The sequence below is a fragment of the Aureobasidium pullulans genome (assembly GCF_000721785.1).
Source record: "Aureobasidium pullulans EXF-150 unplaced genomic scaffold scaffold_5, whole genome shotgun sequence".
Taxonomy (NCBI): Eukaryota; Fungi; Ascomycota; class Dothideomycetes; order Dothideales; family Saccotheciaceae; genus Aureobasidium; species Aureobasidium pullulans.
Genome location: NW_021941025.1, coordinates 697,099 through 714,232, shown reverse-complemented (window position 1 = coordinate 714,232; position 17,134 = coordinate 697,099). Strand labels below are relative to the sequence as shown.

The window sequence follows — 17,134 nt, the reverse complement described above, 5'->3', positions numbered from 1 at the left end:
ATAAAGGGCAGAAAAATTAGAGACCGAGGAATCTCACATTGAGCATTGGATGGAAGTCCAACTGTCAAGTTGCCGAGCCCTATTCTCGAGTTCAAGCCTTGGTGATAGTAGTGCCTGATTTTGATTCGATTTGGGAATACTTTCGTGCATTGTTATTGAGTAAATATTGTTGTCGCTAAGTGGAGTACAAATGGTTGTCATGAGAAAGCAGTTTTCCTTCGCTCCTGCCGCATGCATTTCATAGACTTGTCGTTTTCTGTTCATCGATAGAACCGTGAGATATCCTCGTCTTCATCAGACTCACTTTCGCTGTCGCTGTCGCTGTCGCTGTCGCTGTCGACTTTCTGCTGCTGATCCGGCTCCGGCTCCTGTTCCTGTTCTACTCTCTCGCGCTTGATGACAGGGTCAAGATCAGTTTTCTGTGCGATCGCCTCATCGTCGAGTCTCGACTTCTCTCCTTCGAAGCTGCCTCCGTCTCTGGAACCATAAGCTGAGTCGACTCTAGACGGTTTCTCTGACCCTTCGTCCTTGTCATCATCTCCATCGTCAATTTCAAGCTCGAAGCTGTCATGCTCTGCAAAATCAGTCGTGCGGTTGACTTCGTGAGCGGGTAACAATCCTGCTGTATCGCTATCCAGAGCATCGAACAACTGGATTGCCTCGGCTCCTGCTCTCACTGCGCGTGCTTTCAGCAAAATTATAGCAGCTTCAGCATTGGGCCTGTTTCTTATGGCTCTAGGCTTGTCGTTCGTGCTTCCGTGAAAGAACCAGAGGAACAAGGGGCTGTCGTCTAGAGGATAACCAAAGAGAAGTTCGTCGAGACGCGCCTCGTCTAGCCGATTTTGATCGAAGAGATTCTCGACAATGCCAAAGCGTTGACGGTTGACCAAAAGCTGTTGATCGACGATCATGACGCGAGTGATGTATAGTATCAAACATGACGGGTTAATTTGACTCAAAGATGTGATAGCCTGTCCGACTCCCATCCTGTCCCGGTTGAGTAGTTTCGATCTCTCAAATGGCTGTCCTATTTCACTGGCTTGTGAGCCGGTTGCTGTGGCGGATGGGCTAGGAGGCATAGACATGGAGGAGATCACAGGGAATGGTGTGGCTCTTTCTGTCATAGTGGTCCGTTGCCGTTTAGTCTGAGGCTGGTCGTTGCGATCTTCGTCTTCGTCTTCATCATTTTCGTGATTGTGTTGGAATTCGTTCCTCTTTTGGGCCTTCCTGTGCAAGTTCATAGCTGCTATGAACTGCTGAGTAACATTCTTGCTGTTGTATGGCTGGTCTGAGATGGGTTCGGCACTGATGAATTCGGGCACAAACCACGTAGGCGGGTCCGAGCCATGTCGTTCGACGAAAAGATCGGGGTGTTCGCGGACTAGCTTCTTCTGTATCACATGGCGTAGTCTGGCCTTAGGACCGGCAGTGGGGAAACCTGCGGTGTTACCGAAAGGTTGTGTCTCCAGCTCAGTGATGGTGTATTCCCTTGCTTGGACGTATTCCTCGTACGACCAACCGAAGAAGCTTAGAAAGTAACACTTCGGTTTCTTGCTCCTGTTTTGTCCCACATAAACCTTGAGCGCCTCGTATGTCCAGGTAGTCACGTTTGTAACCGCGAATGGAATGGCGGCGCGGGCCATGATGCTTCGGGGTTTTGGTAGAGAGGGCGAATGCAGAAGATGGAGTTTGTCCCAAGACGTGATGGGGATATGCCGTAGAGAGGATGTTTCAAGGCGCTCGAAGACCAATCAAAGATCTAGAGCAGATTTTGTGACCGAAAGCAAGATAGTTCGCTCCGAGAAGAGAGATAAGTGGAAGGTTATGTGAGTCTTCTGTAGACCAAGCTGGTCAGTGTGATGTAGGGTGGTCGCAGATTCTGTTCTGAAGCCTCTTTAGGCCTTCAACACTTCTCGAGAAACGAAGGTTCAAGTGAACAGAGGTGTACCTAGGAGCTGCTAGAATAAGCCTAGGTGAGGCTTGAATCGATGAACAGCTTAGATGCAAGACAACCTCACGAGAGTCGATTGTGGTTGTGGGAATCCGGCACAGCGAGAAGTGACTCCAGAAATGCCAACGCTCACTCAAAAGCTCGTGATGAGTGAACCTTCGATGAATGTATCCATCAAGGATGATGACGAGTATTCGAAGGATTGTGTTCCACAGATGGAAGAGGGATGAACGCCAGGCTTCGGTCTCTCGGCTGCATACGAATGAACACACTGAAGCAGTCTTTCGCGGATGGAAGGAGTGTGAGCTCTCACTCGAATGTGTGCTGGGATGAAAGACTTGGCTCTCTCACAAGGAGCTGACCAGTCGACAAGCCGCAATGGAAGTCCCAGGATGGCGAATGCCTAAAATTTCAAAATTTGTAAATTTGAGAGAGGCATATCATAGTTGACGATCATTCTACCATTTCCGACCTCTGATGCTTTTTCTTCCAGTTTTCCCCTCCTGGTGACTGATAATGAACCAAAGATCCCGCTTGAACGCACGACAAAAATACACAAAAGCAGAGCACTAGCTTATCTTCCCTCTCTGGTGAAGCCACGAGCTCTCATCGAGGCTTCAATGGCACTCCAGATCTCCTCAACAGTTTCACGGTCTCTCCATCTCTGCTGAGCGGTCTGACCCTCGCGGTATGCATCGATGCCGACGTTCAGAACACCTCTACCCCAGCCCTTGATGGTATCAGGCAGTAGCTCGTTGCGCCAACCAACATAGACACCCAGAGCATGGCTGAAAAGTTCGGCAGGCTGACTCCACTTGTAGCCCTTGAACTGCCAAGCTTGACCGGTGGTGAAGACAGCAACAACGCGATTCCAGTAGTCGGGCTTGAAGTTATCAGGCGACTCGACGAGAATAAAACGCAGAGGGCGGGTGGGGTCGATCGAAGGCATGACACGGTTGACGTGAAGGATGTTCAAGGCGGTCGAAGTTGTGGATGTGGGAGGAGTGTAGACACCATCCATAAGGAATGACTTGACGTTGGACAGGCGGAGTAGAGACGAGGCGGAAGGTGAGAGAAGGATGATGGGCTCAGGGCGACGGCCGCCGGACGGCTTAGCAGGACGAATGGCAGGAGCAGGTGCGACGAGGGCTGGAGTAGGAGCAGAGGCCTTCGAGCGGCCAAGGAAGGTTTCGGCGTGTTTGCGAACATGCGAGAAGTCCTGTGAGACTGGATTAGTTTGACTAGTTGCAGAAGAGGTACATGGCCAACGTACGATGGGCTTGCTGCCTCTGAGGAGGGTATTGCGGTCGCCAGTCTTGCGCTCTAGTGCGTAGATGTCACGCAGCTTGTCATCCTCGGCCCTGGCATCTTGCATAACGACATCACCGTCTCCGCTAGCCATCTTAGCAGCATCGTGGGCTTGGGCGCGTGTCTGACGGTTGTCGTCCAGGCTCTTGATGAATTCGCTGTCGTTCTCGCCAGACAACCAATTGATCAAATCCAGCTTTTCGGCAAAGACCAGGTTGCGAACTTCGCTGAGGCCATGCGATGTACGGGCTGTGTTCAACTCTTGTGTAGCAGCAATGTAGTCTCCAGTGCTCTTGTCCTTGTTCTGCCAACACCAGAAAACACTGGCCAAGTCGAGGGCGCCATTTGTTTGCGACACGAATCTCGTAGTTGTTGTGAGCGGAAGGGCGGTATGTTGAGCGCCATCGGCAGCGGATTGTGTGTTGAAGAGTAGGTGTGATGCTTCGGTCAAAGGCGCAATGTCGCTCGCTGATGATACATCGGCGCTGCGTGTTGGCAGAGGCGACGACGTGGCGGCCACACTGGTCCGGAACAATGTCAGAGCGTCAATGTCTCCTGCGCTCATGTTGACTTGGTATGTTTGTCGAGATGATTAAATCGTGTCACCGTGTCTGGCCAGCTTGATCGCATCCAAGTCGAGCTGCTTCCCACGGGGAAGGTTTGCCGCGCCTTGGCATTTCACCTGTCAAGCATTCATCGACCAAGAACATTTTACTTCTTGCCTTCACACTTCCTGTCGAATCATCTGGTGACCAGCATTCTCTCATGCAGTCTCAATAAGATACAGTAGCTAGGTATCCTTATCGAACTCGCTAGCAAAAGCCATTCATATTCCATCAGCCAAGCCATGTCAAAGCCTCATCAGCATCTTTTTGAATGTTGTCGTCCTGCCATCCCTACTCGTTCGTCGCTCTGCTACAATACTTCCTTTGCCGTGTATCGGGCACAACAAATTCCTTTTCGCGATGTTCTTGGGGTGAAGAGGACAAAGCGGACTGTTGGGAAGATGTTCTGGCACATCGCTTGCCAACTCTTCTTCATCCATGTCCTCTTCTGCCTCAGCTTCCACCTGTTTCATCTTTTGCTAGAAGTAGTCCGGTTTTTGCATGGCTCCCTTTGCGTTACCCATACCATTTGCTTTCGCTTCCCATGGAGTATTGAATGTCCAGGGTACATGCTCCATCGATCCTGCCACCGAGTCGCGCCGAGTCTCGGGTTCATCGCCTACTCCTGGAGGATTCGTGTAATCGAAGAAGAATCCTCGTGACTTTGATCCTGGGCTCATCAGCGCTCCCCCCATCGGTGGAGTATTGACTCGCTGCATCTCTGATGGTAGGAAACTCAGTCCAGGTACAGCTCGGCTCGGATATTCTCGTCCGTCCGAAGCAACATATGATTCCTTGCGCTTCGAGGATTTACCTTTGCCGGTATCTGATGTCTGAATTGATGAATGCGTGCCTCTTCGACGAGATCGAGAGCTGAAAAGGCCGAAACATCTTGGCTCGGGTGATGGTGGTCTCGACACAGCTGACGCTTGTTTTGACTGGCGTCTGTGAGGACTTTCGTTCTGCATCAACTTGGTTGCCTCTCTTCTGATAGGACCTGGAACGATGCTGTGCACCGTCAAGACTCGTAGGAAACCTTGTTTCGGTGGCTCTTCGGGTGGAGGAGACGGCTTTGCTTCTTCTTGACCTTGCTCAAGTGATTCTCCGACCGAGCCGACTGTGCTGACAAAAGATACAGGATTTCCTGGATGCCCAGGTCTTCGACGTATGTCTCGTATGGGGATGGCGTCGCTCGATCTTTGGGGTGTGATTGCAGGTGGACTGAGTTCACGAGATACTGAACTTCGGTAGCGTCCTCTGAATGGGCCACTGTTGGCTGGTCTTGGAATTGAAGTGGCGACAGAGGCGCCTAGTCCGATGGATGCTCTCACACGGCGATTCTTGAGCTTTGAATTACGAAAGGATATATGTCCATGGTCTGCGTCATGATGATGAGGAGAAGCATGGCGTGTCTTGTTTACGGCTTCAGAAAAGGTCATTGATTTAGCGATTGGTTGGAAGCCAGGACTCGGGGGAGCAGATTGCATAACAATAGCGGGTGAAGATACGATTGAGCGAGGTGGAGCAGGTCGAGCGGGCGTAGCTAAGGATAGATGCGGTGGCGATACCATGACCTTTTTGAAGGTCTTCTTACTCGTGCGCTCTCTTCTCAGGCAATAAGCAAAACTGCTGGCTTCGGAATACGAATCTTTTTCGCTGGAGGAAGGAGTCGGAGTAGGTGCAGGTGGGAGTGGTGATGGTCCTCGGACTGGAGTGGGAACTGGTCCTTGTGCTGGTTTGGTCGGTGCAGGGTGTAATCTGGACATGGTTAGTGATTGAACTTCGACAGTCCATGAAACTTCCATAGACTGACTCAATAGTTGGAGTTCGGCTCAAAGCAAATTCATGGTTGGTTTCAGGTTTGGCCAAAGCAAAGAAGTCATCGTCGTCATTGGTGTTGGTTGGAAGCCTCAAATTCCCTTGAGGGTATTCTCCCAAGCGAACGGGTCTTCTGCTCTCGAATGGATTGCTTGGGGAGAGTTGTGTCTTTGGTGATGGCTGTGGTGATGGTGCGTGTGGTGGGCGTAGTCCTGAGCCGGAGGGTAGGGATAGCGAGCCCGCATTCCATCCCTCGAAGTAGTGGGATACTGAGCTCTTCTCGAAGGAAGGGGTTCGTCTAGGCTGCTCTGACTGCTGCTGCTGCCACTGCTGCTTGACGACTCCGACTCCGACAGGCTTCTGCGGTGGCGACCACATGCTCTGTTCGTAGGCTCGTCGGCTTTCTTCTCCGATCTGAAGATGCCGCCTGGGTTGGCAAAGCACAGTCCTGCAAGTGCCACTGCAAAGAATGAGAAGATGCCGCGCTGAAAGGTTCTCTTGTCATCAAGGTAGTCGTAGTAAGGCATTGTCATTTGGAATGGGCGGTGGGGGACAATTGAAGTAGGGAGGATGAAGAACAACTCAATAGCAGCTCAGCATCGGGTGTAGAGATGAGGTTGAGAAAGGAATCTAGGTGTGCGCAGAACCAATTTCAGGCTGCCACGTTTTTCCCTTTCAGACACGATGTCCTGCTTTTTTTCACTGCAAGAGGAAGGTTCGGCCAGGTCGTGACTGCCATAATCGTGCCGTCGACTGAACTTGACCTACCAAGCTTCGAAATAATGGCGTTTGCCTCAGCATCAAACATGCATCAACACTAGACGCTCTTCTTTCTCGCCATCCTGCATTCGGAAGCTATGGTTGTTTGTTGTGCGATGAGATACACTGGAGATGGTTCTGGGGTCATGACTCCAGGCATTGGGCACTTTACAGATATCTGTAGGTACCGGTGATTCTTCCAGGCATCCCTGCATAGGTCAGCCATTAATTTTCATCGTCTCTGCAGAGCATCAAGGTAGCCGTCATTGCCAGATCACACGCGATTGGCTTTGGACAAGTAACTAGAGCGAAACGACTGCTTGTGTTGCAACATCAGCATCGTCCTCTCGATAGGTCTGGACACCTATCACTCCAAAGTCAAGACATTGCTGCCGCCGACATTGGAGGTTTGACGTCCAGTAAACTTCAAAGATCGACTTGCGGTGAGCAAGAAAGAAACGCCACCAACCGGAATGTCTTAAGATTAAGGGGTCACGAGACTGGCGCAATCAACCGCCAATTGATCCTCTCTCATCAGATAACATATCAGTTTCAACATCGCAACAAAAAACAACGCGTTTTGGTACGCGTCTTCATCTCACATCAAGTGCACAAGGTTGGAAGAAGAAGGAAACACACGCCAAAATGTCGACACAAGCGCCCGCGCCAACGGCCCCGCAGCAGCCACTCTCGGACCCGAACACAATTCAGATCCCAGAGTGGGACTCAAACGCAGTGCACACCTCGAAAGATGGAGTTGCGACAACATCACAACCTGGAGCTCATCATGGAGGGAAGGCAGTACTCCAAGAGAAGTTCAATGCAGTCCTCCCAAGATCGCGATCATATTTCGGTCTCAAAAGACGCACCTTCCTGATCGTCGTCGCTTGCGCATTTCTTGCATTGCTCGCTCTCATTATTGGTCTCGCTGTTGGTTTGACCAAGCATTCAAAAGGGTGGGTTAGATTCAATATAAAGTGGCTTTGACTGACGTTCTTCTAGTGGACAGAATCTGCCACTCCCGACAAACAGCGAGCAGCATGAAGGAGATCTTACCTACTACGGTACTGGTCTAGGCTCTTGTGGCCTTACATCCACTGACAGCGACATGATCGTTGCTGTCTCCCACTACGTCTTTGACGCTGCGTCAAGAAGTTCGGATCCGAATCAGAATCCATTGTGTGGTCTGAAGCTCAGAGCCTCGAGATATGATGAACAAGTCGGAGAGAGGAGAAGCGTTGATCTTAAGGTTGTTGATCGCTGTAAGTCCTACCTCTGCGTGATTAGATATTTAGGTTGAGACTGACATAATCCTGTAGGTGTGGGATGTGCCGCTACGGACATTGATGTGTCTCCGGCTGCCTTCGACAAGCTTGCAGCTAGAGCCAGCGGCAGAGTCGACGTGACTTGGGCATGGCTTTCTCCACAGGCCACTGCTTGAGCAGTCCATCATCTAGGAACCACGACCGCACATGGGATATGGACGAGAACTGGTGATCGACGAACGTTGATGAAGACATGATTAATTCGTTTCGCGCATCGAAGTGCTCTTTTCTCTGCAGAACCAGCCTGCAACTCTAATTTGAAGAAACAAACTCCGCAATCAACTGAATATCGACACAGTTGCGAGGAGTAGTAACGTTCATCCACCTGTACCAAATGGCAGTAGCTCTGCCCCATTCCAATGCCTGATCGCAGGCTATTTATCAAAGTCAGCATCTCACATCCCACAACTCTTAAGGATCGGGGAACGAAACTCACCATACCAAGCCACTCTCTGAGAAGCCCAATCGACGATTCCACCCTCGTTGACAAACACGCCCTTGGTACCCTGTTGACCAGAGAAGATCTGCGCAATCGAAGCATTCGAGTACGACAGCAAGTTGTACAACACAAACCCTTGAGGGTACTCCCCATCACCGAATACTAAACTGCTGTTGCTAGCATTTGTGGTATCGGTAAGGTGACCAACAATAGCTTCAGTCTTGTTGGGTCGCAGAGTTGCGTAGTAGCCGGGAGGGTATGCGTATTCGGCGTACATGTAACCCAAAGTCTTTGAAGTGTCGTTGAATTGTTGTGCGCGGATGATGAAGTTGTCGGAGTTGAGATCAAGAGGAGGAAGAGTGTAGTTGGATGTTGATGTGGTGTTGGTGATTGTGCCATTGGCCTGTCTAGGCAGGACAGCTGCAGTGGCAGCGTTGACGCTGAGGACCAGCGAGGTGATTGCTCTTGCGAAATGCATTTCGGACGACGAAAATGTTAATGAAGGATTGGGATAGGAATGATAATGCGATTTCAACAGTAGATGGTATTATTTTATATCCTTCTCCATCTTGCTGAGTTGTAGTTGGAGAAGGGAAAAATCTCAACAGACCTGCTGGATGACGATCTCGAAGGCGGGTCTGACTTGCATGGTTTTTTCCCATCTCGTAAACCCGGACCCATGTGCGGCCTGTACGATATGCAGTGCTACATATGCCAAGAAAGAATGCTTCGATACCTGTTTTCGGTGTCGTCTTTCGCTTTCTTCGCGGTCTGTGTTGTCGACTTCTCGAAGCTGCTTAGATTTTCTAGAAGTCGCTGCTTTTCTCGGACTGGCCAGCTCACTTGGATTTCCTTCGTTTCCAAACGACTATGCTTTGACTGCACACAGCAATTTTCCATCCTCGTATGTTAGGTATTTTCCTTGTCTCACTTCGCGACGTCAGGACCGTCGAAGAACAAGCTCAGAGTTCTTCGCAACGCTTTCACGTTTCGGCTCTCCTGTCGATCTTTTCTGGACCGTTGCATGACGACTTTTTGCAAGCATGACGGCTTCGCGGTTTGTTCTCAGCCACAGTCAGTGAGAACAAACACACTGAGAAGATGATAATAATGTCTTTAGCTGGTGCTTGAGGTCTATATATCGCACAATTGCATAGAGAAGATCTGATGGGACAATAGCAGAAGCAAAATTGTTGTTTCGACAATTTTGCTCCAGGGCTGTTTTGGACGTTCTAGTCGGTCATCTTGGTTCACGCACAGCAAAAGCACGTGACCATCGGGATACCCATGAGCCTCTTGTCATATGTCACTACAATTTTGAAGCATTTGGAGACCAAGACCAATGTTCCCACCACCGTCCTCGTCGAAAGGTGATATGGATAGATCAGAGACAGGGTCGCCCCAATTCTCAAATCGCCAAAACTTCGGCTCTTCCCTTGCTCGAGGAAAACCTTTCGACTGGTCCTTGGTGCATAACATGCATTTGGCTTCATGTCCGTCTCAAGCATCTTCAAATGACTGTCCGAGACACTGTCTGAAGATCAAAGAAAATGCATCAACGAAACATACATGAAAAGAAAGCATGCTTCGTGTGTAGATTTAGCACTTTCTCACGAGCAAGAGCATGTTCAAAAAGTGTAACAGCTCTTCTCGAGCATTTATAAGAACGAAAAAAAAGCATTATAAAGTAACAATCGCTATGCTACCATCAGTACAACATGAAACTCCTACAACCTGTTCCAGTAAAACCCGAAACCTCAAACTCTACTGATATCGTACAACATAAAACTCCGGCGTACAATTGTCAAGTGCAAAAAACAGTCCAATCATAACGATCAAACACATTCCCACTCGGCAAAAACACACCATCTGGCACTTCTATCCGCCAGTACAAGACCACGATAAACTCCCCTCTCTCCAACCTTGATGACAGTCTCCCACGTACTCCCCATCCCTTCATCTTCATCTCTAGAACTGTTTCCACTGCCCGAACCTCCATATTCTTGCTTTCTGGTAAACCTTATGATCTTCCCACTCGGAGATTGAATGGCGAGTTTGGCAGGTTTGGATTGCTTGTCTGTGAGCACAGAGGAGGATTCGGAGTACGTGGAGCCGGTGTGGGAGAGACCTGCTGAGGAGGAGGCGATGGACATGGCGGAGGAGGGGCGGGCGTAGGGGGCTGGAGAAGTGGAGCGGAGGCCTAGAGCGCTGTTGCTGCGGCCGCGGCTGGACGATGAAGCGTTGTTGGAGCTGCCTCCCCATGTGTCTGGTGAGAAACGAGATAGGGAGGAAGGATGTTGGCGCACGCAAAAGACGAAGGTATTGTTGATGACCAATCTTGCGCATTGAGGTTGCGCGACATAAAGATCATGGCGCTGAGCGTGAGGGGTGGGGTGGCGTGTCAGGAAAGTATAGGGTGGGTTCTGTCCTGTATGCAACAATGATATGGCGAGGGCGAGAGCATGCGGGTTGTCCTTGATAGAGTGCATGAGCCCGCGTTTGCCTGCGTATACTTTCAAAACACCTTCGCCTTCATCGCCGGGGAGGAGTGCTTTCACAACGTAACTCTTTCTGCCGCCAATCCAGGTTGGTTGGGCAAGAGCGATCTTGCGAGTCACGTCGCCGGATTCAAAAAGGTCACCATCCATGTCGCGGGCGAAGGCGCGGGCTTCGACTTCAGCAACTATCTCCACGTCTTCGGGGACTGTGAGTTGGATGTGTGCCATCTCCAGATTCTCGAGGTAGGCTACTGATGTGTCGTAGTTTGCGAGCTCCACATGGTGGCGGAAGTAAGGCGGACAAGCGCATGGAAGTGAGATGAGGACTTCGTGAGGAACAGGAGGGACGATGTGCTGTTGCTCGGGAAGAAGAGGAATGTGAGTGTAGCAGATCTCCATGGGTCGGGTAAGGAAGAACCAGTGGTCGGCTACTGTGTTGTTTGCAGAACTGTACATGTTTCGTTTTGGGTTGGTAGGATTGGCCAGAGAACAGTCCATGATACGCCACTCGCCGTCAATGATGACTGCGTTCCAGAAATGATTGGCTCTTGCGATCGTCTCCAGGTCCAGTCTTTCTCCAGGCCCCTTTAGGTATCCACGAACGACTTCGGCATGTAGACCGACAGCTGAGCAAAGGTCGCGTACGAGAACAGCGATCTCTTCGCTGCAACCCCGTTTTGTCTGCAGTACTCGTCTCGTGTCGACCTGACCCTCGAAGTCTTCCTCCCAGGTGATTTTCTCAGCCACCCAAGTAAAGATCGCACGTAGACGTTGCACGTCGCTACGATACGGTCTGCACAGATAGCTCTGTGCCAAGGATGTCGGAGTGACCATTTGAGGAAGAGCTGAGATGAATCGCGTGCCCTTGTCTACCAGTCCTAGGCTCGGAGCAACAAAATCGGTTGGTTCAGTGATGGCCAGCCCATCGAGACCCTCGTCGCCTTCAGTTCGCTCAAGCAGCTCTTCGACAGGGTTGAGAACAAGAACATCCATCATCTCGCAACGTTCAATACGCTCAACCCTCTCATTTCTACTGAGCGAGTTGGATCGATTGACGTCTCTTCTGACCTGCATCCAGCCATCACCACCTCCAAGTCCCATATCGCGATGAGCGGTCGATGTGAGCGCAGAAGGCGAAGTAGGTGTGCCACCGGAGATTGAATTGACACCATCGGGTATGGTGTTCTTTCTCGGTGAGCCTGCTCTACTGGGCGGCCTGCCAGATGCGATGCTACTTCTTGCATTGGCTGCTCCAGTCTTTGCAGTTGTCTTTGCTGTGTCGATCATCTTCCTGAAAAAGCCGCTCTTTTTGGCCTTGGGAGCAGAAAGTCCTCCAAGTACACCAGCAGTCTCGAAAGGGTTAGTAGTCCAGTCAGCGACGGGTGTAGGAGCAGGCTGTGTAGCATGGCTTGAGTGGAAGCTGATACCTGTTTCGGGCGATTGTGGTCTTGATTGCATGGCCGTCTTGGGTCGTTCCTCCTTTCCGAACTCTCCACGAAGATCTCCGTACGATCTCGAGCTCAAAGCGCTCAGCGGACGTCTGCCCTTCACACTTCCAGTCAAACCCCACTTTCGCCTGGCAAAGCTACCAGCACTAGTGGCACTGAAGGCACCTGCAGAATGGCCACTCATGATACTTGTGCTAGTAATCTGGGTGCTCGTAGTGCTGGCTGTGGATGTACTGTTGGTACCTGAGGATGAGCTGGTCTTGCTTGTTTGGGTCCGGCGGAGTTGTTGGGGCCTGCTTGCAAGGTCGTAGACGGACTTTCTGGGGCTAGGAACCTGTGTGCTGAAACGAACACTACCGGTACTGCCTTGGCTACTAGATGTGGTGGGTCTGTTGTCATACTGAACAGCGCCTCCTGCAGTCTGGAGCTCGCTGCCGGATGATTTTGTTCGTCTCAAGCGTGTTTCCATGCGCGAAACGTATTCATCCAGTGCGGGTGGGCCGTCTCTTGAAGGCGGAAGTGATGGGATGGAATCGTGGTCTTCTTGCACATCATCTAGCCGATTCGGGCTTGCTTCTCTTCGGTACATATCCATGGCCGACTTCGCTCTGGCTTGGTGGGCTGATCGGGAGCGGATGAGATCGAATGCGTCAGGCGACCAGATTCCATTGGGACTTTCGGGACCGGGGGCAGGTGAGGATCTGCCTGCAACACTGCTCATATCGTGTAATGAAGACATGACATCGTTCATAGCGTCACGCAAAGGAGAAGGAGTCATGCCAGAAGATTGGCCGTCTCTGGAATGACCTCCAGGGGTCGCGTAGCCATTGTTGTGGTCGGAAGAGTCGTAGGACGGACGCGGAGAAACTGGCCTGTTCTGTTGGTGGAGGATACGATGAGGTGGCGGTGCAGGAGGTGGAGGAGAAGAAGCATCGTCTTGCGGTATCGGCGAAGGCTGTCTTGAGATGTGGTGCATAGGAGCTGGGGGAGCGGGAGAAGCGGCTCTGAAGTAATCATAATCCTGTTGAGGTCTGTAGGCTTGGTATCCACCTACTCCGGGCATAGGCGTGGGTGTGGGTGAGGGAGACGGTGTGTGATGGAACTGAGAAGCAGCAGGAGATGGACCGCGGTATGGTGAATTGCCTTGGTTCAAAGGAGCGGGCGATACGGCTCGGTATGGGTTTGGAGAAGCAGCTCGGTTGTATAGATCAGAGTTCATGTTGGGGTTTGGTGAAGCGGCTCGACTGTATAGATCGGAGTTCATGTTTGGATTGGGAGAAGCAGCACGATACATGGCAGCGTTGGGCGAAGCGTGTCCACTATACATCGCTGTTGGATTAGGAGAAGAAGGGCGATAAACATCTTGTGGATTGGGTGAAACAGGACGATACATGGCTGAAGGAGCAGGCGAAGCGGCTCTGTACATGGTCGAGGGAGCTGGTGACGATGTTCTGTACATGGCTGACGGAGCTGGCGAAGTGGCGCGGTAGAAAGCCGAAGGAGCAGGAGATACTGAGCGGTGCAACATGGTGGGTGCTGGAGAGGAAGCTCTATACATGTCGACGGGCGAGGAAGCCCTGCTGGGTGTTCGGCGCGGGAGTGGTGATGGGACACGGAAGGTCGACTCTTCCTTCAGCGGTGATGATTGTGGTTTCTTGTCTGAGCCAGGAGCCTTTGCTGTCTTCATACTCGAGTATGGGCTGAACTTCTTCTTGACCGGCCTGTCCTCTGGTGTACTGCCACGCGAATTGCAGCCGTCATCGCGGTATCCAAACTCTTTATATCCTTGGAAGGGTTTGCGGAAGACGCTCTTCGACTTTTGCGGCGCTGCGACGGTGGGTGGTGAGACATTTCGGCGAATGGGTGCTGGTTGGAACTTCTCGTCGAGCACTTGGACGAAGTTGGATGGAAAGAGGCCGACCATGCGCCTGTCGCGTCGTAGACGACCCATCCACCATGATCCATCTCCTGCGTTCAGACACTCGATCAAATCTCCCTCGATGAATCCCAGGTCTTTCTTGGTCTGCAAAGTTGGTCAGCTCGTGTTGCGCTCCTGACCACGTTTGAGTGATGACCCACCTCTCCACCCCATGAGTATACAGCCTTGCACCAGCAGGGGAATTTCGTAGGTATCGATTGTCCAGCCATGTTGCGCAATCACGTCGTTGCGCCGAGTTGTGCGAAAGTCCAGACAAGAGAGCGGCTTGTTTACGTTGGTAATCCAGCAACCAGAAACGCGCTCCTCCAGAATAACAAGTGCCAACCTCCACACGGAATGACAGAAAACAAGAAACGCTCAAGAGGAATTATTATCAAGACTCGACATGCGACCGCTTGGAAGGCCTTATGTTGTGTGGCCTGTCGCTGTCCAATTAGCTATATGTTTCGTCGTCGGTTGTCAAGGGCCGCTTTTGTTGATTTGTTTACAAAACTACCCAGGAAGATGGAGACGGCCAGCCGTGTGCGACATCCACATCCAACAAACGCACCCTGGCCAAGCTGCTGCTTGCCGTGCCCCATCCAAAGCTTTAGACTCCATAATCCGGATATATAACAACATGGGTCTGTATTCTCGTCGACCTGTCCCTTGCGACCTTTTTCTCACTTTTGTTTATACTTTTCCATGCCCCTTACAGGGCTCGCTGTCATAACAAACCATGTCCCTTACTGCAACTGCCCTGGATTCATCAGATAGACTATCATCACAACCACGGTCCTCGCGTGAACCGTATCCTCGTGCACAAGGTTTGCTCCACATGCGAGCATTGGCATGCGCCGAGATACTCCACTTGACTACTGCATGCCCACACTCTTCCTGCCCTGGTTGAGCGACAGACTCCATGCAGCTCATCGCCAGCCACTTGTTTTCCATGCATCAACAAGACCCGTCATTTTTTCCGACTATCACAGCAGATCGCAAATCATCCGAACCTTGTTTCATCGATGCTTCATCCTCAATTGGGAGAGCCTGCTTCTTTTGTACACATCGAGTGCGTCGTCCTGGTATCATATCTATTTAGAATCTCAAACCCCTCCCCGAACTCCATTTTTCTTTTGCCTAATCAGCCCCACGCCGCTATGCATTAACTAAAAAAGAGAGGCGCCAATCCTACTCGCCTTATTCTACACCGCCATGTCTTTGTCAAGCACCACGGATACAAGCCCTGCTCTTCCGCTCTCATATACCCGTGCGCCGAGTACTTCGCCGATGGCTTCTGTCAAGCGTTCCTTCAATTCTGCACCTTCGGGGTGTCCGTTGGTCATGTTTGCCGAGTGTTGCTCGAGAAGCTCCAACGACTGAAGCAGCACCAATGCGACGCGTTCAGCTTGGTCCTTCTTCTGTTCATCCGCCAGGCCCTGCTTAAGCACCTGGTCGTAAGCCTGAAGGTTGGGAAGAATAAGCGTCCGGACACCTGCAGCACCAGCGATGCCTCGTAGCCCGAGAATGGCTCCATAGTGTGTGCCGAAGGGCTTGTGTGAGTCCAAGAAATCCTTCAGACATGAACGTGCGATACGAGGCTTGAGAGTGCCTGAGGTTTGGCCATATTGCTTAGCAATAGCTGACAGTAACGAGGCGGAGAAGTCGCGAAGCGCGAAATGTGCTTCTGGTCCGTCTGCGGATATAGATCCGAGGTGCTTTCCGATGAGACATGTAAGGACCGGAGGGATCAGAGAAGCGACGTATGGAGCAATGTACAGACTTGGGTTCTCCAAGAGAGCAGCTAGCAATTGCATCATTTGCCTGAGAACGAACAGACTCTTGAGGTTGTGTGTGACCTTGTCAGCGACGAACTGAACAAAGTAGGGGACCAGTTGGTGAAGCCCAGGATCGGTGCGCAAGCTGGCGAAGGCGGAAATGCGGAACTCTTCGTTGGTCTCGTCGAGAATGGCGCTGCAGATTCGTTCGAAGTAAAGTTGTAATTCTTTCGAGATGACGTGTTTGACCAGAGGCTTGACAGCGACATTGTCGTTTCCACCGATAGCAGCCAGATTGGGATTGGCGCCAGGACCCTTGGGAAGAAGTTCTTGGTGTCTCTGGTCGGCAGAGGTGGGGTTTTGAGGGATCGAAGGTTGAACACCTTCTACGGCGAGCCAATGTGCTGTCAAAACTGTCAGCTGAGAATAAAAGAGTAAGAGACGATCAACAAACCTGTGAGGGAGATCTCGCGAGGGACCTTTGGTAGTGGAGCGTTTATGAACTTCTCAAAGTCGATCTCCTCATCTTCAACATAGTATAGCGGTTGTCCAGGGCCTATTGAGGCTTCTCCGAATCGCAGAGGTCTGGTTGCTTCGTAACCGTATAGAGGCTCAACGTCAAGCAGGCGCAATGCCTGAGAGATGTCCTGTGTGCTCAAAGTGGTCCTCTTTGCATTGCGCATGAATTTGAGGGCTTCTTCCAGAATCTGACTGACGCGGTATTCAACATCCTGAGCCAGCTGAGTAACGACTTCGTTGTTGAGGGCACCAACGCCAACGGACTCGGCGACGTCGGTGATGTTTTCTACATTCCAGACTGGGTTCGACATGGCGGCAGGCGCGGCAGTGATGCGCAATCAAAAGACCGGACCACGTGTGATAAACACTTCTCAGGGGTCTTCGAGATACGATGGGCTAGCCAGTGAAGTGGAGTCGTGGTATGGTGTTCGGTTTGCGCGTGGTCGTGTCCAGGTCGAGGCTGCGATGATATGCAGCTCACGGCAGCGGCGTCGTACGTCCGTAATATCGAGTGAGATTCAATCTCGCTTGTACTGTGAGAGAGGGTAAAAGCGCCGACTTAGTTGGTGAAGTGTTAGTAGAGCCAGCTAGCACTGAGTGGAGTTGAATAGTGCTATGTACAGTAAAGTGCTCAGTTCCAGCCCGCATCAAACGCGCCAGCTCGGAAGACGCAACTCCTTCCTCCTTCCAAGACTGCGGTCTTTCCCGCGCTTTGCGACGCCAAGCTTTGCCCTTCTTGCCTTTTAGCTCCAAAGCTCTCCTCGGTTA

General features: G+C 51.3%; 7 protein-coding genes across 7 annotated transcripts; 1 reads left to right on the top strand and 6 right to left on the bottom strand.

Annotated features, from left to right (window-relative positions):
• Positions 1-260: 260 nt before the first annotated feature.
• M438DRAFT_333399 (uncharacterized protein) lies at positions 261-1,643 on the bottom strand (the record flags this gene model as incomplete). Its single annotated transcript, XM_029903600.1, has 1 exon — positions 261-1,643. One exon carries the CDS (start codon positions 1,641-1,643, stop codon positions 261-263), a length of 1,383 nt encoding a protein of 460 aa, XP_029762688.1.
• An 882-nt stretch (positions 1,644-2,525) lies between these two features.
• Positions 2,526-3,824, bottom strand: M438DRAFT_353624 (CDC73-domain-containing protein; the record flags this gene model as incomplete). Its single annotated transcript, XM_029906885.1, has 2 exons — positions 2,526-3,170; positions 3,225-3,824. The coding sequence occupies 2 exons, from the start codon at positions 3,822-3,824 to the stop codon at positions 2,526-2,528; spliced, it is 1,245 nt and encodes a 414-aa protein (XP_029762687.1).
• A 519-nt stretch (positions 3,825-4,343) lies between these two features.
• On the bottom strand, positions 4,344-6,060 carry M438DRAFT_269960 (uncharacterized protein; the record flags this gene model as incomplete). Its single annotated transcript, XM_029900352.1, has 2 exons — positions 4,344-5,622; positions 5,678-6,060. The coding sequence occupies 2 exons, from the start codon at positions 6,058-6,060 to the stop codon at positions 4,344-4,346; spliced, it is 1,662 nt and encodes a 553-aa protein (XP_029762686.1).
• A 1,026-nt stretch (positions 6,061-7,086) lies between these two features.
• On the top strand, positions 7,087-8,326 carry M438DRAFT_315044 (uncharacterized protein; the record flags this gene model as incomplete). The annotated part of the gene is made up of 3 exons (XM_029902642.1): positions 7,087-7,397; positions 7,444-7,703; positions 7,761-8,326. 3 exons carry the CDS (start codon positions 7,087-7,089, stop codon positions 7,880-7,882), a joined length of 693 nt encoding a protein of 230 aa, XP_029762685.1. The 3' UTR covers positions 7,883-8,326.
• M438DRAFT_343946 (uncharacterized protein) lies at positions 7,763-8,816 on the bottom strand. The gene is made up of 2 exons (XM_029905102.1): positions 8,203-8,816; positions 7,763-8,140 (listed from the first exon to the last, which is right to left on the bottom strand). Exons 1-2 carry the CDS (start codon positions 8,681-8,683, stop codon positions 8,019-8,021), a joined length of 603 nt encoding a protein of 200 aa, XP_029762684.1. The 5' UTR covers positions 8,684-8,816; the 3' UTR covers positions 7,763-8,018.
• A 1,038-nt stretch (positions 8,817-9,854) lies between these two features.
• On the bottom strand, positions 9,855-14,564 carry M438DRAFT_293028 (uncharacterized protein). Its single transcript, XM_029901804.1, has 2 exons — positions 14,231-14,564; positions 9,855-14,174 (listed from the first exon to the last, which is right to left on the bottom strand). Exons 1-2 carry the CDS (start codon positions 14,297-14,299, stop codon positions 10,041-10,043), a joined length of 4,203 nt encoding a protein of 1,400 aa, XP_029762683.1. The 5' UTR covers positions 14,300-14,564; the 3' UTR covers positions 9,855-10,040.
• A 710-nt stretch (positions 14,565-15,274) lies between these two features.
• On the bottom strand, positions 15,275-16,677 carry M438DRAFT_269959 (DUF1546-domain-containing protein; the record flags this gene model as incomplete). Its single annotated transcript, XM_029900351.1, has 2 exons — positions 15,275-16,251; positions 16,302-16,677. The coding sequence occupies 2 exons, from the start codon at positions 16,675-16,677 to the stop codon at positions 15,275-15,277; spliced, it is 1,353 nt and encodes a 450-aa protein (XP_029762682.1).
• Between the last annotated feature and the right edge of the window lie 457 nt (positions 16,678-17,134).

What these genes read in the sequence shown, in the direction of transcription:
- M438DRAFT_343946 (XM_029905102.1), bottom strand. Translation starts at nt 8,683, where the DNA reads ATGCATTTCGCAAGAGCAATCACCTCGCTGGTCCTCAGCGTCAACGCT. An exon ending in TCAGAGAGTGGCTTGGTATG is followed by an intron (nt 8,141 to 8,202) that starts GTGAGTTTCGTT and finishes TTTGATAAATAG; the next exon opens with CCTGCGATCAGGCATTGGAA.
- M438DRAFT_293028 (XM_029901804.1), bottom strand. Translation starts at nt 14,299, where the DNA reads ATGGCTGGACAATCGATACCTACGAAATTCCCCTGCTGGTGCAAGGCT. An exon ending in TATACTCATGGGGTGGAGAG is followed by an intron (nt 14,175 to 14,230) that starts GTGGGTCATCAC and finishes CCAACTTTGCAG; the next exon opens with ACCAAGAAAGACCTGGGATT.